At 42.3% G+C, this 26647-nt stretch overlaps 1 protein-coding gene across 4 annotated transcripts; it reads right to left on the reverse strand.

Moving 5' to 3' along the window:
* Positions 1 to 411: 411 nt before the first annotated feature.
* SIAH1 (siah E3 ubiquitin protein ligase 1) lies at positions 412 to 21626 on the reverse strand. Of its 4 annotated transcripts, XM_021536115.2 has the most exons (3): positions 21187 to 21325; positions 20534 to 20669; positions 412 to 4015 (listed from the first exon to the last, which is right to left on the reverse strand). In XM_021536115.2, exon 3 carries the CDS (start codon positions 4011 to 4013, stop codon positions 3165 to 3167), a length of 849 nt encoding a protein of 282 aa, XP_021391790.1. In that variant the 5' UTR covers positions 4014 to 4015; positions 20534 to 20669; positions 21187 to 21325; the 3' UTR covers positions 412 to 3164. The 4 variants fall into 4 exon arrangements, with proteins under 4 accessions (XP_021391790.1, XP_021391791.1, XP_021391789.1 ...); XM_021536116.3 differs by lacking the exons at positions 20534 to 20669; positions 21187 to 21325 and adding an exon at positions 21558 to 21626; XM_021536114.2 differs by lacking the exon at positions 20534 to 20669.
* Positions 21627 to 26647: the final 5021 nt, after the last annotated feature.

Raw genomic sequence — 26647 nt, forward strand, 5'->3', positions numbered from 1 at the left:
GTCCCTGCTGCCAGGGCTGAGGAGGTTCAGTTACCAAGCTGAGATTTTTCTGAACATCAGCATTACCCATTATAGCAGACACTACAGCCACACTTTGGTGCCTTTTGTTTTGCTTCACTGAGCACAATAATCCTGTGCAGCAGTGAGCCAGAGCAGTGCAGAACTTCTGAAGGGATGGCAATGCCCCTTGGAGTATCTGCTTGGAAACAGTCAGATGGAGCAGAGATTCAACTTGTCCCTCAGAAAAATACCCCAAAATAGCTCAAGCTTATCGACAGTAAAAGTGGCAATTCCTTTCCTCTGGCCACACTATAAACTGCTACAGATTGTAACTACCCCACTAGAACAATTCCTGCTTTAGTCACAGCAGCTTGGAAAAGACTCGGGATAAAACAACAGGACAGGCAGCAATACAAAACCATTCACCTGCTTTAATTTTAAACCACTACTGCAAACAAGAACTAGCAGGAACTGTCACAACAGAATCAAAATATTTACATCCACATTTGTCAAACATTTTAAGGCCTTTTTTTTTTTTTTAAAGGGCAATGAAAAACCATGGAGGTAGTGCTAGCAGACAAATGCAAGATCTACTGCATTTCATCTTTTAGAGACAAATTTGAATACTCCTCCCAATACAGCAAAGTAAAACAGCACTTTCTAAAATAAATAGCTAATGTTAAGACAATGCCAGGCTTTAATACACCATTTATTTTAGATAAGGTAGTAAACTGTACAGACTTCTAGTACGGTTTCTTTTTTCATACAGAACAGTGTAGTTGACTTACCAGATCCTCCCACTCTTTAGGCTTTTAATACTGTTGAGGATCTGGGCCTAAGGGTAATTTCGTAATTCCATCTGATGATGGATATTAAAGGTTTTATACAATTATTTAACACCAAATGGAGCAATACTAATTTACATTACAGTAAGTCAGCATACAGTAGTTATGCTACAGCTCTTGTCCTCTGTGAAACATGAACAAACCTGTCTGAGCACAGCAGGCAGCTAATAAAGCTCACTGCCAAGGCCATTCCAGAGCACAGCCCTGACCTCCAGCAGATCACTGCAGCCCAGCACAAGGTTCAGGGCTGACAGTGCTCCTGGGGACACAGCCCCAGCTGAACCCTCCTGAGCACAGCCCCCCTCTCGGGGCACGCCCAGAGGGGCCACACACCTTCTCCACCACGGTCCCTTAGCACAGCCAGAGCTGCAGTGATTCAGCTCTGCCAGGCAGGCAAGGGAGATGTGGGCTCCTCTAAAAAGGAGTATTTAGCCAACTCTCTACTAAAAGACAAACTGGAGGTAAATGTAGACAAGCTTAATTAGGTGAGAATAATTACTGAATTTAGAAAACTGCAAACAGTTGGCTGCATATTCAAAAAGAAAAAATGCTAGAGTGCAGTTTTGGAAGCATTTATCTACTGTCACAAGGTACCAGTACATCTTTTAAATTACATCTGTGCACAGTTCAAACAGTCTTAAGTATCAAATTTTCAGAGTGAAACTTTACTACATGAAGCCAACTATTTCTGTAGTATTTTATTAATCCAACCCAATGGATTTTATGTTCCTTACCTGTAGAACTACTTACCTCATCATGCATCAAAAATAGTAAGAACAGGAGTTGTCTTAACAGATCAACTTCTGATAGAAAGTTAAGACAGTGCACAGTAAATAAACTGTATTTTAATGTGTTACAAAAGTAGTCAACAGCCAGACCAGCTCCCCGACACGTCCGCTACCACTCGCTTTGACAAAGATTTCCTTCCTGCTTGAGGTGGAACAGCTTTTCCCTGCTCTGTGTCTGTTTTGTAACACAAATCCTGTTTACATTCGTGGTTCAGGTTTGCACATACAGGCAGTCTGCATAAAGCCCAGTATCCTTCCAAAGCCTTTAGGGCTGGTCAGTCACACCTGGAAGAGATTTATCTGCATTGTCATGTGTATCATGTCACCAAAATGAGATACAAAAGTCAGCTCCAGACAGTTGCTTTAGTAACAACCAAAAGACATGAAGACAAGAAACTGAGCAAGAGCATCAATGTGTCAAACTTTGAGCTAAAGCAAAAAGCAGAAGTTGGCTGTGTTTTTTTCATTTGCCAGGTAATCTTTTAATGACAAATATAAAAAGACTGAAAACATCTCACTCTGACTGCCTTTTTTTTTTTTAGACAAATGGTCTGCTTTTATAATTACAAATATTGTGTAATACAAGACTTTCTTTGTACTGCAAACCGACAAATACAAGGATGCAATCAATTTTTCTAAGCATCTCTAAATTTGAAATGTGAATTACTATTTTTTTTTAATTTGGAAAGTTCTTAATAATTGTTTCATTTTTGTTAGAAGATAACTCAAAGTACAACAACATCTAGACCTGTTTTTAAAGGAGCTGTCTTTCCTGACACGTCTTTGAACATAAGCACTCCTTTCGAGTTCAGTACATTCACAAATAGCTCAATTAAGAACAGTATCACCAATGAATTGACTACTGGAAAGAGACAAAATTTACCAAACATACAGAAATATAAGTTTTACCATAGCAATTATGCATATCAAAAGATGACACCTGTAATTAATCTTAAAAAGATACAAAAAAGAGAAAAACCTGAATTACAGAAAAGAAAGTCATATTTATTTAATGAAAAACTAGAAGTTAATAAAAATTAGCAAATACACAAAAAATATACACAAACAGCAGCAATACTATGTAGTGACTTACAAAGGGGGGGTGGGGAGGAGGAGGGGAAGCAGCGGCCAGAGACCAGACCGCTCAACATGGCTTGTCAGTCAAAGGGGGAGGAAAAAAACACAAACAAAAACACGAAACAGTATCCTTTTCAACAGTACAATCAATCTACAAACAAGTTTTTAGAATTATTTTACAACGTTTCCTGTAGAATCAATTCATAATACAAAAGATGCCCATTTTGGGTGTATATATATTTTCAGTGGTTTACTGTTGACTTATTTTAAATATATTAGTTACTACATGCAACTGCTTCCTGTAATTTAACAGCCTTTCCTTTTATTTACCTTCATTTATGTCTACTCTCCATCTACCAAATAATTTGTCTGACAGTCAAAGATGGTTACCCTATTACTGCTAAATTAAATGCAACGGTTTTAGACACTGGCCTGAAGAGGTTCGATTGCCATTTCAACACATGGATATAGTTACGTTGATGCCTAAATTGCCATTTTCTGCAAAGAGCTGTGCAATGCTGGTGTCAAAGACTAGGCAGTCACTATTCATAATGGCTGTTGCAATTCCCTCATGAATGGATCGAGGAGTTGCTTCCCAAGTCAATCGCCGCCTATGCCCGTTTAGCTCGAGTCGATAAGCAAAGTTTTCTGCTTGCTTGCGTGTTCCTATCAGCTGTACAATTGCAAAGAACTGCTGGTGACCATCATACTTTTCCTGTTTCTCCAACACTAGCATGAAATGAAAGCCAAAACAAGACTGCATCATAACCCAGTCAACAGCACCAGGAAGATTAATGTCCGTGGCCAGGAACACTATATCTTCTCCCTGCAGCGTTGTAATTGACTTATGCTGATGCATCAGGTGCGGCATCACAGCATCCAGAGAGCCTTGCCATTTGCACGAAGCACCGGGACAGGGACAGGAGTAAGGCCTGAACTCACACAGCTCCTCGTGGTCTGCTTTTTCTGTGTGTGGCAAGGTTATCTCGCAGCCAGAAGAGGCGTATTTACACGGGAATAGTACGGAATTGGCAACTTTCTCCATAGCCAGGTTACGGATGGAGCCCAGCGGGCCTCGGCAAGTGGGGCAGCACGTGAGTTTGGGGCGACAGTTGCTACAGACCAGATGGCCACTCTGACACTGCAGGATGGGTGGCAGCACATAGTCAAAGCACACGGGACACTCGAAGAGACTGGCCAAGTCATTGTTGGAAGCGGTGGTGCCCGTCAGCGCGGGCACCCTCTGCGACGGCGTGCACTTGGAGGTACCTGTGGGCAGCGCTGTGGCGGTCTGACGGCTCATTTCTGCAACAGAACAGAGAATGGACAATTCAGATCTAACCACACCTCACTGCCGCTGCACACAGCAGTCCTTGACTCACAAAGCTTCAAGAGAAAGTAAGATACAAATGAAAGCAAAATCCCCCCAATGTAATACAAACTGCGTATGTGCTATGTGTAGATCGATACAGACACTCCCGTGACATGGAAACTTAACAAGTGAAGGACTTCTGCTCATTGTTCGGAAGAGGCATTTAGCTACTGGAAGCTGCAAGACAGGGGAGTAAAAACATGCTAAAAATTTAATACTGCATTTATGAAATGCTTCACACCCAGATCACTTGTGTGTACCAACTCTGTGTATGGAACAATTCTAAGCTGCCGTGTAAGAGAAACAAGGCTTTAATGAAAAAAACTATCTTCTGGATGTGACCTTCTCAGTACTCATACTTACAGTGTAATTTTTTAAGAAGTTGAAAAACACAGCTCAGACAATTACTACTCTGCTTTTTTGCAGGATAGGACAGTGACTCTTCATTTTCACTACTCTACTATTGAGGCCCATGGCTTGTAAAGCACAGCCACTGCTTCAGCTTCCTTAACAAAACCATTTGTGACGATACCAGAAAAAAAAACCCACAGCAATTACTTTATTTAATTTCCCAACTAAGACTAAAAATTCGAACTTCACTTGTTAAATTTGAGTATTCATTTTACCATGTAAATACTCAGACATTTTCAGTCCCTCTTGATGAAGTTCTATATTCAGTGGAGCTCCCACTGAAGTTCTGTCCTCTCTAATGTCCCCCGACAAAGGTGACAGCTGTCTGACCTAACAGCTTACTCGAACATTCCACAGATGTGGAACAAGTACTGACCACATTTTGTAACACATTGTGTTTTCCTGCACTCCTAACTCTCCTCCTTCTTGTACAAAAGACATTACTAGCGCTATCTGAAAAAATAAACCATACCTTTGTAGGTAAAGGGCAGTTAAATAAAATGCTATCCAAAATTGGCTTCTGTTATAGAGTACAATTCTCAGCCACACTAAGTGCCTCTCTGCGAGTACAACCAGCTCTGGATCTGTCACGTACGTATAAAGCTCTCAAAATAAACCTCATCTTTAATCTCCTTGCTATTTGACATGGGAATATTAGGCAATAGGCAAGCTTCCCATATTTAGCATCATTTCACCACAAACTTACTCATACTTGGACCAGACAGCTCAGAGCAACATACTGTGCATGCTTTTGCAAGACATGCACTGTTCAAAAACACCAAGCAGAAGAACTAAGAGATTCCTACTTGCAAAATGACTTAAGTCCTTGACATTTAGAAAGTAACGAGAGACAGACAAGTCCAAATTACTCTACAGAAGTACCTCTCCCCAGAGCTAGAAAAGTATGAGTGTCTAAGATATGATTCTCAGACACTGATTTTATGAGTCTCATGTGTCCCATTGACAGCATCTTCCTAACCCACCAAATTCTCTTCCTCCATCTCAGTCTTGGTGGTTTAGAAGTACCTTGAGAAAAACACCCATGCAGCAGTTTTCAGTGCTGGGCCATAACTGATCCTGTAGAGCTATGACAAGAATGCTTGTGTCTTTTGGCTGTATCTTCCCACTGTGAGGCATTCCAACTTAGATGAGAAGTTCAGGGTGTCTGTGACAAATCAAGCATGTGTCCTGGAGAAGTGATGCTGCACCAGGGAGGGGACTCTGCCAGCTGTACTGCTCTATGTCCCAGCAGCTGCAGGTCTGTGCTCCAGAACAAACCACTGGGCACAAGAGAACCAATGCTGATCACACCTGTTCGCTTGGGAGGAGCTTAGAAACAACATATTCACATGTAAAATTCTGGAAGTGTTTCCCTTCAAATACTGCAAACACACACATTTCAGAAAAGTCTGTGCTGTGCTTCCTCTTGCCTGACCCTGTAGATCCTGATCCAGGGATCCTCCATAACCTGCAGATAAGGCAGGTGAAAACCACTGTGTCAGACCAGTTCCCTGGGCAGCCTGACAAGCTGGGTGAGCTCTGCCGTCTTTAATTACACCTCGCTGAGCCCATGCAACAGTTAAATGAAGCAACCTACAAACTTTGCAAAAGAGCTTGTGCACGGATGCACTTCCCACTTGAGCTTTCTAAGGTATGGAAGAGAACAGAACTATGTTACCACTGCTCCTGTGTGAGCAGCCTTCACACACCTTCCACAACACTCACAGGAGCAGGGAATGGAAAGGAACAGGGAATGGAAGGAGCAGCAACTGGGAACAAGGAGCAATCTCTGAACCAGCCCACTGAGATCAGCATGCAGGAAAGACACTGCATAAGGCTACAAACTGTAATTCACCAAGCCTAAACCTGCCCAAAGCCTACATTTTCATCACTCTTGTTAACACAAAGATGAATAATACATCTTTTATGGCTATCTCAAAAGTTACAAGTTAATCACAAGCAAAAGTTTTAACAGTGTAATACATTTAACCCACCAAACCATGAAAATCATACAATTACAAACCAAGGAAAAACAGCTACAGAACTGGAGATAAAGTTTAAAGACATTTTTAGTTACAAACCCCTTACTACAGGTAAAAACACTTATATGCAATATTTGCTATTTCATTATCTTTATTTGCACACATTAGGAACAAGTTTCTAAGCAACAGTGACAAACTAAGGAACAGTAAGGTGTCATTTTCAAGAGTATTAGCTCCTTTAACTCCAATTACCAAAAACACTGTGCATATTAAAAAAAAAAAGAAAAATTACCCAACAGTAAGAGTGAAAAGGGGAGAACACATCTTAAGATTTCCTAGCTCTAAATCAAGCAAAGCAGCTCTTGGTAACATCTAGAAGGCACCTGTTGCTAAAAGGACTCTCGACACTGTTCTGGGAAAGGCGACATGCACAGGTTACCGACACCTCCCGCGGAACACAATTTAACAGCTCCTGCAAGCCCGGCTTCAAATACTGCGCATAAGGCAATTTAAAGGGCGCTACCTTTCCCCTTGCAGGTTTTACTCCCCGGCAAGCACGCAGACCAGACGCCCTTCCAGGAGTACGGCCCGCTGGAGGCAGATCTGCCCGTCATGGGGCGCGGAGGAGCTCATGGCGTGTCCGCGCAGCACGGGCGGGCTGGGGCCGCGGGCCGGGCGGCGACCGCGCCGAACGCCCCCGCGACGGCCGCGGGGCCCCGCGCCGCGCCCGGATCCGCCGCCCCGGCCGGTGCCGCCGCCCCCGTGCGCGGCCGCGCTCCGGCCCCGCGCCCCAAAATGGTTCCCCGAGCTTCCCCCGGCGCGGCCGGCGCGGGACGGCCCCGCCCCGCCCCGCCCCGCCCGCCACCGCCTCCGGGGGAGGACGCGCCTCGGCCCCGCCCGCGGCCCCGGGAGCCGGCCCCGGGAGCCGCCCGCCCCACGCGGCCCCGCCCCGCACGGCCCCGGGAGCCGGACCGCCCCACACGGCCCCGCCCCACACGGCCCCGGGAGCCGGCCCCGCCCCACACGGCCCCGCCCCACACGGCCCCGGGAGCCGGCCCCGCCCCACACGGCCCCGCCCCACACGGCCCCGGGAGCCGGCCCCGCCCCACACGGCCCCGCCCCACACGGCCCCGGGAGCCGGCCCGCCCCACACGGCCCCGCCCCACACGGCCCCGGGAGCGGCCCCGCCCGCCCCACGGCTCCCCAGGGCCGCCCGCCCGCGGCCCGGCCGTGCCTCACACGTGCGCACGGAGAAAGCCCTCTGCTTCCCCCGAAATAACTCCCCGGCAAAAGCTACAGCTTCCGTTCAAAACTCTTCTAACACATGAAAATCACTTCCTCCTATTTCAAGGATATTCCTCAGATGAGCACTTTTCACTGTGGATCTATAAATTCCTATTCAACAGGAATTTTCTCCATCTGTATAAGTATTGCTCAATGAAGCAAAAGCATAATCTCAAGGAGAAGAGATAACCAACAGAACTAAAACAATGTGGCATATTTGATTATCTACTTGGAGTATTAAAAAAAATTAGAACAGGTAAAAGGATAAAGTTAGAAGCCAAGTCAACACACTTGCGTGAAGCACATGCTTTGCTCAGAAAAGCTTAGACATTATGGAACGCTGATGTAATGATGGTAAGATCATGGAAGTATAAGTTGCAGTGGAGGCAACAGAACAAAACACACTGAGATAAACTGTTGTCACATAAAAAGCAAGGCTATGAAATCTGAGTAAAGATAATTATCTTTAAAGTGCTTTCCTCCTATTTCAAATCCAAGTCCTTTTCAAGAAGACTTGTATCAGCACTGTAATACCTGCAAATAATGCCCAACTGCTATAAAAACAATCTACCCACTCAATACAAGGCTTCCTTCAGTCTCGCCCGAAAACCTGCAATCTACAGCATCCCACCAGGTAAGAGTCAAGGAAGTTTACAAGCAGAACAGAGAAGCTGAATAAAAACTGCATAAAAACAGCTTTTGAGAAGCTAATAGCGCGTTGTGAGGTGCGCGAAACGTGTCCCAGGCTGCCCCCCGTGTGGTCCCCAGAGCCACCCTCCGGCCCCTGGCCACGGTACAGCTGCTGCTGCCCGTGTGCTTTGCTGGCTGCGCAGTGCCCCGGGGACAAAGCCTTTGGGACCCGGACACAGAACCGAAATCCTGTACGAAAAGCAAGGCACAACCAAACCACTGGTTAAAAAGCTCTGCTGGGGCGCAGGCACACAGAAAGTAGTTTGAAGACATTGAAAAAGATTGTGTGCCTCACGTGCCTGGGCATTATTAATGGCAAATAGACTGATACTCTTCCAGCTTCTCACCTTACCAAGGTGTTAGCTCCAGACCCATTCTAAAAATCACATTTGTGCTTCACTGGAATACAAGGTACCTCTGACAAATTCAACTTAGCATCATCCACTTCTCTCATATCAAAAAGCACATCTTCTTTCATATCCTCACCCATATCAAATAGATTAGACTTGAATTTAGCATTTTAGCTAGCTTTTGAAAGGGTAACTGAATATTAGTTTGAGGAAAAAAAATACACAAAAGCTCTCTATAGTCATCTTAATGGTTGGAAGGGAAAAAGTCCCATATAAGAGTAATAAACACAAAAAATTTATCACAATTGTCTGTATGTGATGCAACAACATATATTTTTCTATAACATTTAAAAACCGAGTTCAGGAACTTCCATTTAAAATGCACTCTTAATTCATTATAGCCACCAACAAAGTAATAGAAAATCTTTCATCTTTTTAAACAGTGTAATCATATTTGAATAAGACTTTTTCACACACAGTACTATTAAGAGAGAACAGGATGAAGTTGTGAAAAACACTGACAAGTTACTTTTTTCAAGATGTGACACAAACCAAAGAATGTTAAGACCCAAAATCTAAATGAAAGGCTGAAAATGCTCATTAAACATAATACCTATCAGAGAAAAGCTTGCCAATATTTTTTAAGAAACTAGTATTTTTATTTAATTTCAAAGATATGTTAGGGTGCAAGGTTTTGCCTTTTGCAGTCTATCAGCTCTTGGGAGATGTTAGATCCCAAGGGCCTGGCACGGTTAGGATCAAATGCAGGCCTGGACAGACATGTGCACCTCTGCTCAGACACAGCCTCTGGATCTGCTGGCCTACTTCACAATTTTTAGAACACAGTTCATGACATAAATTATTAATCAACTATATAATACAATTTAATCTCTATCCACTCTGGTTTTGACTAATGAATTAGGATTTTTTTCAATCCTTCCAGACACTCTTTTCTTTGGTGCCCTTAACTATGCTATTTGTTATTTCAAGACACCTCAGGGTTCTCTTTTCCTCCATAACAAGCAAAAGCTAGATCAATCCAATGTAACAGAATATTATAAAACAAGACCAAAATAAATATACAAAACTGAGTCAAGACTCTTGATGATTTCCTTTGCCAAAATGTCATCAGTCCAATTCATCTCTTTTTCATACACAATTAGACCATTTCCTGCTACCTTGTAGTGACCCACTCTGCCTGAAACTGCAGGCAGCTTTTTTCTTGCACCTCAAGACATTCCCTACCAACCCCATTTTCCAACCACCACGAAGGGAAATCCCAACAGATTTATATAACCATGGAATTGTCTTTGTGGCCAGCACTGCAGGGAGCCTCCAGCCCCTGACACCCCACATTTCTGATGTTCTCTCGTGTTCTCTCACGGCCCCCAATGGAGCCATGGCAGTCCCTGTCCAGACCTTCTCCAAGTTCACCACACCCCACATGGCAGATGCAGACACAAACACAGCCATGGAAACACCAACAGCATTGTTCCACCCACCAAATCAGAGTGACCTATTTCTAACTCAGCACAAAACCCAGACTTTGGTCAGGGCTGTTTGATTTCTCCCTCCTCGCCATCACTCACTATTTCTTCTGTGGAGATATGCTGGAATATTCAGCATCAGCCCAGGAGAGGTTTTTCCCTAGCTGCTAAAGATTTTCTTTCCAACAACTTTATAAGGTTAAGATTAGGAAGGAACAGTATCCTGTAGAAGACATACAATAAGCACATCAAAATCAAATCACACTAGTAACCAACTACTATTGACTGAAGTGTTCAATTTTAAATGCAACAAAGAAATTTATCAGTTCCAACAAGTGAATAACCTGTTCTCCAGTCCAACAGAGTTTCAACATCCACCTTTGCACAGAATACTGCATCCCATGCTGCTATGGTACTCCAGCCTTGGGAAGGAAGACAAGCTGAGGAACAAAGCTCTGCAAAAAAACTGATAAATCCCCCAGTTTCATTCAGAAGGAAAACTAAAAGTGTCTGATCAAGAGCCAAAACATGAGTTTGGACCACTCACTCTGTACTCTATAGGTGGAGAATATGCCAGCTTTCCCAACTTACATATAGAATTAAATTTAAAAGTAGATTTCCTTGTAAATTCAGACCCTCCTACAAATCATAAAGCAAAACAGGATGTTTATCTCTTCTGTTTTTTGAGCTTGGAAGGAAAGGAAGGAGGACAGAAAGCAAAAGCTACAGGAAATATCAAAGAAATTCCAGAAAATTTAAGCAATATTAAAAACAACTAATCAAATGCCACCGTGAACAAAGAAAATGTAGTAATATATTAAATAAATTGATATAAGCAACAAAATAAAAATTATTTATATTTGGTAATCTAATGTAATAAAAGAGTTAAGCAACAAACTAGCTAGTGAAACTATATTCAGCTAAACAAAAATACAGGGAAAAAACACTCTTTAAATACAAATCAAAACCAAACACTTGCATTAAAAATATCATGGACCACTTCCACATTGGAATTGAACATATTTTTCCTTTTTAAAAACAAGCAAATGACTTGTCTTGCTGTGACACCGCCAAATCCCACCTAGCAGAAAAACACTGCTCCAAGCTGTATTCTGCACACTCCTGCACTGCTCCTGGTGGTGCTGTCTGACAAGAGCTTTCTCTTCCCTCCTTCCCCAGCTCTGTACCCCCAGTGCCAGGATCAGCAGGCAGGCAGTGGCCACAGCCACTGCCACAGGACACCCAGATCAGCAGGCAGCCTTGCCACGGGACACCCAGAGCTGCCCCCACACAGACCCTACAGCACCATAAACCACGGGATGGGCCCAGCCTGGCACCTGTGTCCCAGGAGCCCTCTGAGAACCCCAAGGGAGCATGCCTGTCTGCAGCTGCTGTGCTCTGTGCAGCGGTCTCGAAATTAAGGTGGCAGAAACCACAGAATCTAAGAAAATATAATATGAAAATACAGATAACTCTATGCAAACTAAGTAACAGGGAAAAAATTTTGTTTTATTTTTAGTAGTATCTAGTTTCTGTTCACTGTGCACAGAACACACTGAATTGAGCTGTATCAGAATCATCCTTCAACAGTTCAGTCCAGTAATATCTAAAAACACAGGAGACAGCTACCTTTTTAAAGTTTCTGGACATACAATGCTGTAATAAAAAGGCAAGCACACAGAAGGATCAGCTACAGAGTAAACTAGTAAGAGCAACAGAAAAGAAGAAAGCAAGGTATTTTTCATTCTCTAACACATACTGCCATTCAGACGTCTCTAAACAGGAAGCACTCAATTGTTCTACAAGGCATCATAGATGGGTTCTGTATACAATTACACTCCATTAGAATTTTTTAAAAAAGGAAAGAAGAAAAAAAATAACCAACCCCCTCTATAAACATTAACAGCAAATCCTACCACGTGTGACAATTTGGGGGCTGTTTCTTTCCTCAGTCTGATTTTGCAAACCCTATATACTCTTCAGTGCATGCTGTAATTGCCATGCAATATTGCATCACCATTCTGTGTCTGTGGCAGACACAGGGAGGAGGGTGTGGCATGGAAGCACCTACCTTAATTCAGTAAGGCTCAGCTAAAAGAAGCACCTGTACTTTGATGTGTTTTCACTTACCAAATCTTTCTGTGATAACTATTTCAATTCAAATTCAAGACCTATTTCATGTTCAATATTTTTCCTGCATAACTTAATAGTAGTAGGGAGCAGACCATCAAAATAACTAGACCTAATCAAAGAGATCTACAAATAAAGACTACCCTACAGAAGACTTGACCCGTGACACAGAAAGCCCCTCTGGAGGAAGTCAGGACAGGATGACATACATTGACTACTTTTACAAAGACACCTCCATTTTGTTAATTCCTTAGGTTTGTACATATTTCAATTTCATCACTTCTTCTTGGGATCATTTACTTCCTTCTGTATTCCTGCATGCAGCCCTGATGACAGTGGAGCTTGTGTAAAGTATGGCAATCTAAACTCAGGAGAACAAATATGTAGAGGAGAGCTTGGTGAATCAAGATACTTACTGCAGAGACCAGACCTTGGTGCCACAAGGTATGTCAGGTATGGATCCTACATAAATACACCCAGCATCACAGAACACTCTCTAATGGCCTAACTTTTAACACCTCAGAAATTATTAATTTTTAGAACCTCTGGTACTAAACTACAGAATCTCTAGTTTATCTGTCAGTTTTTACATATCTGTTTTTTTTTAATTAATCTTCAAAAGCAAGAACTTTCAGAAGAATGTCCAATAAAGATAATGCATTTATTTTACCACAGACACACACCGCAAGGAGAATAAAAGACACAACATTTAAAAGTAAAGGAGTGCGTCTGTATTTGTAAAATGGGTATTTCCAAATTTTGGAACTAAAATTCTCCTACTATGCACACTAATTCAAAAGGAAAGCTGTGGCAATCTAAGGTGGGCCACAGGTTTTTGTATTTTGTTGATATACCTCAGGTAGAAAACAGAAAGCACTGAACTTAAGAGTATGTAAGACCTTTGTAAAAGAAGTACAAAACTACAGTGGGACTTTTGCATTTCTGATGGTTCCACACTTTCCAGTACTCCATTTCTTTAAACTCCCATTTTCTGCATGCCTTGTGTTTCTGGAACCTATTCTTTGAAGCCCATGTGCCTCCATTAGAACCAATTTCACTTTATTTGACTGAGTTAGCTTTTCCCCACTCATCAGTTCTGAATCAACTATTTATTGTAATATTGTTGCATGAAAATTATGTTGCCACAATAACTAATATTTTTAAAATAATTGTTAAAATGTTAATCAAATTCTCAAACTCTGCTACTGACAACTCTGCAGCCAAGCCTGGCTACACTGCTGCTGAGAGCAATAGTTCTACAGCTTCTCCTCAAACCCTCAGGTTTAAAATGCAGCTTTAGCTCACAAATAAGAAGAGCAGTCTCCCAGAATGTCCAACCTGAGCACAGACCAGAGATGGGTGGAGCTGCTGACGTCACAGCCCACCATGTTGCATGCAAAGACTGAGCATTCCTTGAAATCTTTAAAAAAAGCCAAGCAAACCCGCGATTAGTGGTGCAGAGCACAAGTCTGTGGCGAGGGAGACCTGGGGTTAGTTCCTGTTTTGTCACGAGCTTCTGAGTCACCACAGGCAAGTACTTCCCTGCCTTTTACAGGTTTTAAACTACCTCAAGTAGCTGTGAGTCTGACCCATTAATGCAAAACGGAATGAAATTACTTGATAAGGATACCAAGCTAATCCTGTTAGACTCTATTCAAATTTACTTCAGGTTAGTAATAACTGAGTATCATTACACACTAAAAGACACTGTTAAATTATTTAACATCTCAGTTTTTGTAGTACGCAATCATCAGACTTCAATCACTGTTTACTTTCAAACTCCTGCTCACATATGGATAACTGCCCTCTACTCATTCCAGTATTTTGTACATCAAGGACACAAATTACGAAAACAGTGGCAACACCCTTCTCACCATCTCCATTGTACCTAATCTGAAGGCCCTCCTGATTTTATGGAAAGTAAAGTAACCTTTCTTTAGAGGGATCTTTGAATTATCAAAAAAATTTGCCTCAGCCTCTTTTGTGAAGCTCCAAGTACCCAGACTGTCAAGCAAGTTATTTAAAATCAGAAGAAAAAAATCCTCTTGGGCAAGAGAATTACATGTTCTTTTATTGCCATTAAATTCTGATCAGGTACATCTCAAATGCCAAGTAAAATGTATGCACTATTTCACTTATTTGTATTGCTTGGGAATTGCTTCATGGCATACAAAATTAAAATTCTGTCATAATCACTCTGAAGTCAGGCCTGAGTACACCAAAAGCTAAAACACAAGATATTAAAAATGGTTTGGAAATGACAGAAGCAGACATATTTTTCTACTACTTCACATTCTCTTTATATACACTTTCTAAATTCAAGACCTCTCACTGTCTTTCTCTGCAAAAATCTGTCCTCTCTTCTGTTATGTATTCAAAATCAAAACTTGAGTCTGTTGCAGTGCTGAATCTCTAACATCATCTCTTAGCCATGAATCACTGTCTAAAGCACAGCTGTAAAATTCAAACTTTTTAGCCTTTTTCTTTTACACGAGTTTTACAAACATAAAATAGGTTGGAGGATCAAGCATTCAAAAAATGGGAAATAAAAAATTTAAAGTTTCATAGGCAACCTTATGTCTACTTCCCCATATGCACATTATAGAACAGCTTTCAATGAAATCCTCTTTTTCCCTACACTCAACTCCTTAAGTAGATGCGCACCTTTACATCCATGGAAGAATTATGACTGTACAAGGAACAACAACTTTTGTTTAAGCAGAACACATGATTTTTAAACAAAACTGTTTAGGTTAGCAGCTGTTTTTAATATGTGCAAAAGTGCTCTTGAAATTACTGTTTTACAGATGCTATTTTGGAAGAATGTCCATATTAGCTTCTATTATGGAATCCATATTTTTTATCTGTAAAATTTCCTTTCTAAATAATTAGACTTGACCCAGTCACACTAAAATTTCATAGTACACCATCAACATCTGCCAGCCAAATGATTCCCTAGTCACACCTGTGCAACCAGTCTCCAAATTACATCCTTAGGGCACTTGTGCAATCACACAGATATTGACCATGGAGAGATGAACCCTATACAAATTAACTCCCAACTGTATGATGCCTTTATGCACAAAAAGGGAGGAAAATCCTGTGAATGAAAGCCATTTTGTGACTCTAAAGACTTTTATATAAATACAAGTGCACATATATTTCAAAATAAAATAATTCAGAAACCCATATATTAGTTGAGCAGAGCAATTTTACAACTTTTACAAGAAGCCAATTGCACATGCACCTTGTGAGACAGAAAGGAGCAAGACTTAAAGCTCAAATATAGGCAAAAGTGATCAGCTTTAAATGTAAGAAGTTTCTCTTTTACACCTTAAAGTGGGGTCATAATGGCATCAACACAAAAATGCAGATCAAACCATGTTTACCATATGATTTCCAAAACAACATTAGGTAATCTAAGATTAAAATATAAAACGGTAGCAGACCCTGTTGGTAAAGAAAAAAGAAGGTAATGAGTGTTCAAAAGAAAAAAAAATCTAGAGTCAATTTTTTACAGAAAGGAGTTACAGTCACTACCTTTCAAACTAGCAACATGCCATGTTTTAAAGTTTCTTAAATATTTTAATAGCACTTCTAATGAAACTGCTCAGTTACAATATTTCTTAAGAGCTTTCACACAGCACTCCAAGAAAATGTTTTATCTATAGCACGAAGAATGACCCACCAGATACAGGCTCCATGACAACAGGCACACACACAGAGGATGCTGGAGTGTAATTCCACCATTTCCACAACAAACAAAAGCAGGCTGCCACCGAAGAGTGGTTGTGCTGCCTGCTTTTCACCCACTGCTTTTCTCTTTCAGGTAATGTATTCAACAAGACCAGTCTTGCACAAGCACCTGAGCACATCCTGAGCACCCCTGGTGCCCCAGGAAGCACCAAACGCAAGTGGCAATGGAGGGCCAGCCATCCTTTCTCAGCTCTAAGCCTGCCCTGACAGGGACCGAGCGCAGCCGCAGTGACAGAGAGTGGCACCTCCTGCAGCAGGGCTGAATTCACGTGCCATGGTGCCAGCTGCCCTGGGAAGGGCACCGGGGAACAGTTACCTTCTCCTCACAGGTTCAGTTCTCAACTGAATTTGGGACTGCAACTGCTCCGTTTCACACTCCCATGGGAGCAGCAGCACTGCAAGTGAACGCTGGCAGCCCCGCAAGAACTGCACCCTGCATGTGCCACAGCCTGTGCAGTGCTACATTTCTCCTTCCTAACACTGAGGTGTTAACAACAAATGATCACATTTTTTAAGAATAACCCTTACTTTCCAAAAAATCATAGGAAAAAAACCTTTTAAACCCACTTCAAACTAATACCTACATTACACTTCAGCATGAAGGAACTTGTACCAAGATTTACAGAAGAGATGCCTTGTATTGCAGTTGTCATCCCCTTGTAAAATATATAAGACATATAACTTTCCCTCATGAAAGATCTGTAACACGGAACAAACAGAAACAACAAAGATAAGCCTTTTAACACATGCACATTTCTAAGCTAGACAGCAATTCTAGAAATTTTTATGCAATTTATTTTCAAGCTTTCTTTCCTGCAGTTTAACATCAAATTGCTTTAAAATACTCCTACTCCTTTAAAACCTTTGCAAAATCCATACATTAGCAAAATTTTAATAATCTTCCTTCAACATACTTCATCTGAATGTGTATTTGAAAGCAACTCTTAAAAATGTGGCATTCTAAATGCTCCTCCTTGACAGCATTAAAAAAAAACCACCTTGAAAAGTGACTGTGTCTTTCTTCAAAGACCAAGTTACTTTTTGCTCTGCTCAGTACTATGTGGTAACAACTGTAGAAAAGAACCTTAGAATATTTAAAGACCTCATGGCACTGTGCTGATTTTGCTTGGAGTAGAGTTCATTTTCTTTGCAGTGGCTGGGACAGGGCTGTGTTTTGGGTTTGTGCTGGTAGCAGTGCTGATAAATACTGATGGTTTTGCTATTGCTGAGCAGAGCTTGCACAGAGTTGAGGCCTTTCCGGCTTCTCACACCACCCCAGCAGAGGGGAGGCTGGGGCTGCACAACACCTTGGGAGGGGACACAGCCAGGACAGGTGACCCCAGCTGACCACAGGGATGCTCCAGACCTGCTGGCATCATGCTCAGCATATAAAGCTGGGGAGAAGAGGAAGGGGGGGTGTCTGGAGCGATGGCATTTGTCTCCCCAAGTGGCCACCAAGCATGATGGAGCCCTGCTCTACTGGCAATGGCTGAACACCTGCCTTGCTCATGGGAAGTGGTGAAAGAATTCCTTGATTTGTTTTGCTTGTGTGTGCATTTCTTCCTTTACCTACTACACTGTCTTTATCTCAATCTAAGAGGTTTTTGGTTTTTTTTGCTTTTACTCTTGCAATTCTGTCCTTGATCCCGCAGGTGGGGAAGTGAGAGGGAGGCTGTGTGGTACCAAGCTGCCAGTTGGGGTTAAACCACCCCAGCCACACAAACCACACTTCAAAGAACTTCTCTTTCACTTTTAAGGAGTGGATGAGTAATTTTTAAAGCAGCCAAGTTATCACTACACTCTCCTTGTTTTTCTTCATGTCCAGCAAGGTCATCAATTGCTACGAGAAGAGATAAAAATGTGTTTCTGGATAAGCAGACCAAAAAAGGGAAAAGGTCAGCAACTGTATATAGAGCAATTTACTGCTCTTCTTATATCAGTTGCCCTGGAATAGATCAATGGTAATTTTATAATTAATTTTTCCAGGTGCAAGAGGAAAAATACAGATTTCATCATTTAAGTAACATTTTACTTCCTTCCCAAAAACACAGACAATGTCACTTTTCATATTTAGTTTCTATAAAGAAAAAAAAGTTAAATTCAGAAGTGGACCATTTGGTTAGCTGTAATTATCTACCACTTTATCTGATTAAAGTATTGTGGAGTTAGTAACCAAATCTCTCACTATTCCTATGATAACACAAAGAATCATTATTTTATACAGTCGCTCAAACAGGCATATACTTATAAGTTGTCCTGGCCATTACAGAAACATGGTATGCAGTTTGGGTCAGAACTAAAACGTCTGTCTCTAGTGGTACAAAATTTAAAGACTATTAAATGGGGTATTAATGCTGGCTTTTGTCTTCCTTTACTCCATTGTAAAGTTAACAACATCTCAGGTAAACCTGAAGTAACAGCTCATGGTAACGACACAGTATTTATGCATCTCTCCCAATTTCTAGCCCACAATGTGATACTGAACACAGAAAACACACATCAAAATTACATTTTTACCATGCCATTGAACATTTAGCAAAGGAACAGTATGTACACTTTCAAAAAGAGTAACCTGCTTACAACAAATATTTTTTTAGCAATGAAACATTCTTATTAATGAAAACATTTTATTAAAAAAAGTTTGTCTCTGTTTTGTATTTTGTCAAAGTAAAACAAAAAAAAACACAAAAAAATCCCAAAAACCTCTTACTACTTTTGAAATTACATCTAGTTTTCACTTTTCTGTAATGCTGGTTTTCCTTTAAAAAGCAAAGCAACGAAAAAGCAAAAAATCCAGTAAAAAAATCTGCATCTCCAATGTTCATGACATTTAAGACTGTAAACTCTGGAGCTGAGATCCTGAGCTTCAGGCACCACGTGATGGCTGAGATGAACCAGAGCCTGCCAGCATCCTCACTCCAGTGCAGCCGCTTTCTGCAGCAGGTAGCACCAACAGCACTGAGCAGGAATCAAGGCAACCACAGCCAGCAGCTGCAAACACAGTGCACACTCTGGCCTTCTGCAGACTGCCTACATGCACTACAACTGCAGAACCGAGTTCTTTCTATGTGTCAAGAATTTCAAATATCATTCATTTACCTTGACTATTTTGCTTCAGTTTAGCTCCTGAAAATAAGACAATCATTAAAGCAAAAAAAAAAAAAACTACTAATAATCCATTTGGCAAAACTCAGTCCAGCTTTTAAAGCTGACAGTTACAAGACAAAAGCACTACTACAGAAGAAAATAAATCAGTGATTCTAAATTAAGAACATTGTATTTCTAATAACAGTTGCATGCACAGTCTTCCAGAATATTTCATCTGAAGACCATAGTTCATAAAACTGTGCTACTTCATTTCTTTGAATTTTCAGACCAAAGGATTACTTCTCACATGAACATGCTCATACTCCCCTTTTCCACCTTAGAGACAGGTGTCTGACATTTGAGCAAGATTTCTTTCTCAATTCACACTAAGGAAAGCACAGCAACTCTACTCAAACCTAACTATGAAAAGTACTCTTGTTATTTAAAGTATTCACTTTCTTTAGTTCACACCTACTTAGCTGGAGCCACTGAATTTCTGAGCTAACTCCTCTACTACAGTCTGATTGGTCTATGGCATTAAAACCTTATCAACACATATGGCATAGTAACAGTTAAGCTACTTCATCTAGACACCCACTTTCAGGTCAAAAATGCCCATAATTTCACCAGGTTCTGAATTCTTGGGTCACAACAGATTTCTAAAATTGTATCACAGAAGGATAGGTCTTATTCTTGTGCTTTCCTCTATGATTTTTCACTGAAAAGGGCAAAGGCTATTTAAGAACATTAGTTTCCATTCAAATGAACTTCATTTCTAGCAGTCGATTTTTACTTCAGGTATACTCATCAAAGGAATTTTCTGCAACGAATTAATAGTCCAGAGTTCCAAGCTTTATCCTAAAAACCTCTGTATTACTGTACCTGTATTCCAGTAACTCAAATCTTCTTGCAGACCAGCTTGATTAAATCAGGGCTGAGAAGTGTCCCTTCCATTTTCCCTCCCCCTCTGGAATGCACCACGCTAGCCTCAGTTTAGAAAGGAGATAAACAGACAACTGAAACTATGTCCCGAGCGTGGAATATCCCATGTCCTTCATGACCTAGTCCAATTAGCTATGAGCTTCCTAACAGACACCTATGTGCCACGTTAAACAAATTAAATCGCTTTATCTATTTATTTAGACCATGAGTAGACTGTTCATTACAGAAACAAGGCAATATTCACCCAAAGTGGTTGAAAAGGAGGGCGCAAGGAGAATACTGGAGAAATACTGTATTAATGTAAGCATAAAATAAAAGTGCCACCAGCTCACCACCGGGAAAGAAACTCGGTTCTTCTCCTGAAGAAATACTTGAGATGCTTTGCCTTTCACTACAAACGCTGTTGTCTCCCGTCCTTTTAAAATCTTGGAGAAGGGGAAGGCACGAAGGTCCCCAGCCTTTTCATCTCTAAGGGGGAAACGGTAGGATGGGCAAATATCTCCCTCCCTCTTTGCTCTCACCGGATTAAGTAAGAGCTAGCAGCCCTCGCGGTAATGTCAGCGAGGGGCACCCGGCGGCACATTTACCCCGGCAGCGCGTCCTGCGGCGGCCGGGCCCGCCGGGAGCTGCAGGGGCCAGGCCGCCGGGCCAGGCCGCTCCGCGGGCCGCGCCGAGCTCGCGGCGCTCCCCGAGCACAAAGCGCGGCGGGGCCGAGGCCGAGCCCACAAAGGGGCAGCCCCGCCGCCTCCGCCTGCACACAATGGCCCGGCGGAAGGGCTCGGGGCCGCCGCTCCCCGCAGGCCCCGCCGCGCCGCGCTCCCCCGAGCCGCGGCCGCCACACAGCACCGCCCGGGCCGCGCTTAGGCCGCGCGGGGGCCTCGTCCCGAGCCCGCCCCGCGGTCGCGCCGGGGCCTCCCGCGGGCGGCGGGGCCCGGGCGGGGGCTGAGGGCCGCGCGGGGCCCGCCGCTCTCCCCACGGCGCTCACCTGTGGGCGCCGGGCAGGGCGGGACCCGCTGAGGCGGCCTTGGCTCCCCCGATGGCGGCTCCGTGCGGGCCGACTGCGCTGCGCCGCTCCGGCCGAGACGCTCCGTGCGCGGCCCGACCCCACCGCGCGCTCCCCGCCTCGCTCGCTCGCTCCCCGCGCCGCGGGCACGCGCCGGCTGCGCCCGAGCGATCCTGCCGCCGCCGCCTCCGCGCGCGCGCGCGCTCCACGGGCGCGCTCCCGACAGCGCCCCTCCCGCGCACGCGCGCCCGCGGGCCGCGCTCTGCCCCGCGCCCGGCCGGGAACAAAGGCCGCGCTGCGCTCCGCGCCCCCGGGCCGCTCCCGCGCCCCGGCCCGCCACCGGCGCCTCTCACCTGCGCCGCCGCGGGGCCGCTCGGGCCCCTCTCAGCCCCCGCGAGCCCCGGGCGCTGCCGCGGCCCCGCGGTCGTGCCGGCCCCGCGGCGCCCGGGGGCGGGAGCGCCCCTGCGCTGGCGGCGAGGGTCGGGCTCCGCGGCACCCGCGGGCTCCGCGCCGCCGGGGCCCGCGGGGACTGTCACAAGGGCTCGGGATTGTGTTTTAAAAAAGGAAAGAGCCCGCAAAGCGGCCTCTCGCAGAGAGGCCGGGAACGTCCGGCACGGGGGCATTCTGGTGGTTTTAATGCTAAAAACAAACCCCTCCTCCAGTCTCTGTTCAAACACTTTGCATAATTCAGGTTAGGTCCCCATCCAGCGATGCCCTAAATACAAATGTAATTTTCAATACGTAAGTTGGATGAAATAAATGTATTTACCATTGTGCTTGCATATGCTTTGTTGGATTAGGACCATGCTCATTTACTGCAGCTATTCAGAGGTTTGCCAGAGGAGAGACACTGTTTATTTTATTTTCAGTAAAATATTTAAAAATATGTATTTGCTGTCTTATTTCCATTTTCTGAATGACTGAAGCATTTTCTTGGCCAGTTTAATTGATTATCCAGATGGTTCTCAATATCGTCCTCATTCCTTTTGATGACCATTAAAGCACTTCTTTCTGTATAACATTTCCTATGTTGAATCTGCCAAGTCTGCTCCTATTCAGAGAATTTTTTGATTAATTTTAAGGCAGATTCTCAGAAATACATCACTGTAGTGATGCAGTGCAATATGTACCAAATGCACTCTTTTAAGAATCCTCCCAAGTATAGATAATGTAAATTATTTATTGTCAAAGGATGGCTAGCTACAAGAGATTTCACTTCTTTCCACATAATTTCTCCCTGCACACCTTGTAGCTATGCAGTGGTTATTAAGCCTTTTGCTTTAAGTATTCATGAGGGGTGATACACACAGCAATGACTGCCAACTCATAGTTGGGCTGACTTATTGAATACTTAAAGAGATATGATTAAGTAAAATATTATTTTTGTCCTGGACAGAAAAGATACAATCCTGAAGCAACATATTTTCAATATTAAAGATTTTTCCCCACCTTCAATTTTAGTACAGAGTAGGGCTAATAATTTGATGTATTTTTAAACATGGAGGTCTATTCACCAGTGGAAGCGTCAAAAAAAGGTACCATCCTATAGAGATCAAGGAAAAAAGCAGATATAATAGTAGCAGTTCATATTTTTAGAGATGAGAACCACAATGCTTATCAGTTCCGGTAATCTGTGTGGTTTTGTACAGAATATCTCTGTGGTTAACACTTTGATCCTGGAAGGACACACTTTTGCTAAAAAAAGACAAGTTCTGTATCAGATCGATGCATCGCTGGTTGGTCACTATGAAACGATAGCATACAAACACTTGCTTTTCCCTGAGTGAAACTAGTTTCTTGAACAGTGAAAGAAATTAAACCCCATTTCTAATGGGATTTTCTGCTCTGACTTTGCCACAGGAACATCCCAGTTCATTCCCGTGTTCCTGCTCCCCCCTGCAATGCCTCCAGCTTGCCCACCTGCCTTAACCCCAGTGGCACCAGAGCTCACGTATGGCTGCAGGTGCTCCAGAGGGAACAGCCAAGGCAGCTGCACTGCTCACAGCACTGCTCCCTCACCCAGCCCACAGCTTCCAGCCCTTCCAGCACACCAGAGTCATCAGCTGCACCACCACTTATCTCAGTTTATACCCCACATTTTGCAAAGAAGCTACAGGAGCTTCAGAGTCTTTGAGCCTCATTCCTCCCTCGAACTGGGCCATCATTAGTGCACAGGGTCAGAGTTGGCAGTGAGGGAAGGCTGGACCCCATGGCAAGGTGGCACAGCCTTCATCACTGTAAGAAACGAGGGCTAAAAGGGCTCAAAGATGCACCATCTACTCCGTGCTCCTGCTGCAAGGTAGGATCAGCCATGCCTTTGTTGTTCCTACCAGCTGTTTGTTTAAGCAGCTCATAAAAGTCCTCCCACAGCAGAAATGTTTAAACCTCTTCTGATGTTTGCCTGTCCTTACCATTACTTGGTTCTCCCTGTGATATATAATCTGAATCTCCTATTATAATTCCAGCTCATTCTTTAAACACTTCTGTGAGCACTGAAACTTTTTTTTTCACTTTCCTGTTTTTGAATACTTTCCTCTTCAGTATGTTACATCAATTCCTTTCCATCTATAGATGACCACTGCAAGGCCTCTGATCATTCTTGGTTTTGCTCTCTGCATACTCTGTAACTGCTTCTTTCATTATTTTTGACCATAGTTTGGCAACTGGGCACAGCACTCCATCTGAGGCCCTTCTAAATGCTGAGTAATAAAGGCTGACTCTATGGGGAAGCCATTAAATTAGCAGTATCTGTTAATATAATAATTTCAAACTGAAGTCAGTAGTTTTAACATCAAGTTTTACTAATTTATTAACATTACTTTTGTGTGCAGTGTTTACTAGAAATGTACCTACTGTCAGTGTGGAAGTGTATAATACTACTGTCCTTGAAGTAATAGGGATATGTTGTCCCACAGTTGAATGGCCTTACCGTGTTTTCTTATTTGACAATAATGTCTATAAGTCTTCAATTCATTATATGTAAATAAAATACTATTTCTCTCCTTTAAATTTTAGACAGTGTCCTCATTCTTAAAAGCCCTATTATTTCACATCCATTTAGTAAAAGGGATAAACTTGTTCACACTACCTATATGAGTTACTGTATCATTTTCCTAAGTTCACACATTTTCATAGGATACATGAATTTTTATGTGAAAAGTCATTGCTGATTATTTTATGTTTCTGTAAAACCCATTTTTGCTTCATGAATGAAGAAACTAAGGGCAACACATAGCAGCTTTCTCTTGAGATGAAACATGATTATCAGAGGATAAATTGTCTACTCAAATGTTTGTCTGGATTTGATTTCTTAGGCAGAAACACTGTTTCTGATCAGTCAGAGTAACACTCAGTCCTGGGAGCTAAATGCCTACACCCTAAGCAAAGCACCCAAACATAAACTAATTTCTAAGCTTGTCTGTAACAACACTGAAGCGAGGAAAACTACACATGCTTAAGTGATTTTCTACTTACAGCTTTTCAAAGTCTCTAGGAGTAATGAATTCATTTTTACCCAGTGTCCTATTCTAACTACTTTTTTATTATATATCAAAATAAGAACATTGGAGCCATTAAGAAAACTGAGTACAGAGTGTCCAACAAAACACACTTATTTTTGAGGCTTGCCTAATTGAAGTACTGGAAGGTAACAGTACATTAATTAAAAATTAGTGATTACACATATTACAAAAGGACATCTAAGATCTCTACTGATCTCTTAATTCTGCAGTGGGATGAGTTTGGAAGTGTTAATTTATATTCTTCACTGTCCTGCCTGCTAAACATCAGTATTCACAAACAATTTATTTAGGGACCTTCTGGCAGCAAGAAAGTGAAAGAATAGCATGACTACTTAAAGCAGTTAATTAAAAAAGAAACTTATTTTCACAGAGAAACATCGATAGCTGTTTTGTATGTGTGCTTGAACTGTCTATTTTGCATAGCACTAAAATTCTGAGCTAAGAAGAATTCCACAAAAAAGCAATTTTGGATACACTGAATACCATCTGGTATAAACTGTTGAACTAAACCTAGTTTGTAAGAAAGTAATGAACATCTCTGAAACACCTGTGATATCCCACTCTTGACCTGCAGAGCCCTGGGCGTGCACAGGATTGTTGTCACCATTAATTTTGTTGATAAATACTCATGTAACAGAAGTCTTGGGGATTTTTTCCTGCAAGGCTGCCTCTAACATCTGCAATATTCAAGCAATTCCCTCAAATTTGGTTTCCCCTAAAATAAGGGAGCAAACAAAACTTTGAGTAGACCTAAAGTTTCAGAAGGTAAATAGAATCCCAATCTTAGTATTTTAAATAATAAATGTTTCATTTGGAAGCTCATGTTATGTTAGACTTGTTGGATTTGTTGGTCCTAATGTAGAAGCTGAGGTCATTGAGCTCCACAGAAATATTTGTGATCAGCTTATTTCTAGGCAATTATTACCTTCCAGTTTTAGGAGGGAAGTGACTGTGTGCCAGTATGGGTGACATAATTAATCTAAATTATGTTTTAAAACAAGCTCTGATTTTCAAGGCAGCAGGAGTACACTCAGCCACAGAAAGAGCCAGCCCTCCTGAGGATCAGTATGAATCCAAGGAGAGGCTGAGGACCATCAAGTTATTCTGTAAAAATCTATAACTAGTCATTAGAAAAAAGAAAATTCCAATCAGCCCTGACCTATTTTAGATTCCAGATAACTAAATTTAAAAGCCTTTAAAACCTCCTGAATCTCCTAATTAAAATCTCCTGAATCATCCAGGTCTTACTATGTAAATATGAAAGCTTCATTTAAATTCTTCTGAATGAAAAATGAGATGTATGTTATATAGCACTAAATAGCATTGGATAAATTCTGTGTTCACATGATACTGTGTAGAAATTGGTTCATAACTACATGTCAATTCATTAAGCCAACTATAGGATAAAAAAAAAAAATTAAATAGTGAAAAACATATATCATATCTTTTCACTTTTGAAATCTCCATGTCTATAAGACTGAACGAAGGTTTTTTGAGGATTTTCTTTTGGTAAGTTACTTAGGAGGTTATGGCTGGATGGAAGAAATTAGTCTTGCAGCATGACCCAAAGAACAACAATACTGGCTAGTCATATGTAATTAGAAACAATAGAAAGAAGTAAGTCATCCATTAAACAGGTTGTTTTTTTTGGTGGATATTTTTTGTTGTTTTGTTTTAAATCTGGGACTATTACCAGATGTGAATTATTTTGACAGATGATCTCTGTATGCAAATAATCAAGTGCCAGCTAAAGCCTAAACATTATATAGAAAAAAGTCCTCCATCAGACTCAACACATTTTTAGTTTAATACAGAAGCATACAGCAGTGTATGGAACTGTAGCTGGCCAAATAAGTTAATTTGCTGAGGTATAGTCCCATACCAAGCACATTGTTTTCTCTAAATTTGTAAAGGTTGTTTAA

The sequence above is a fragment of the Lonchura striata genome, chromosome 13 (genome assembly GCF_046129695.1).
Source record: "Lonchura striata isolate bLonStr1 chromosome 13, bLonStr1.mat, whole genome shotgun sequence".
NCBI lineage: Eukaryota > Metazoa > Chordata > Aves > Passeriformes > Estrildidae > Lonchura > Lonchura striata.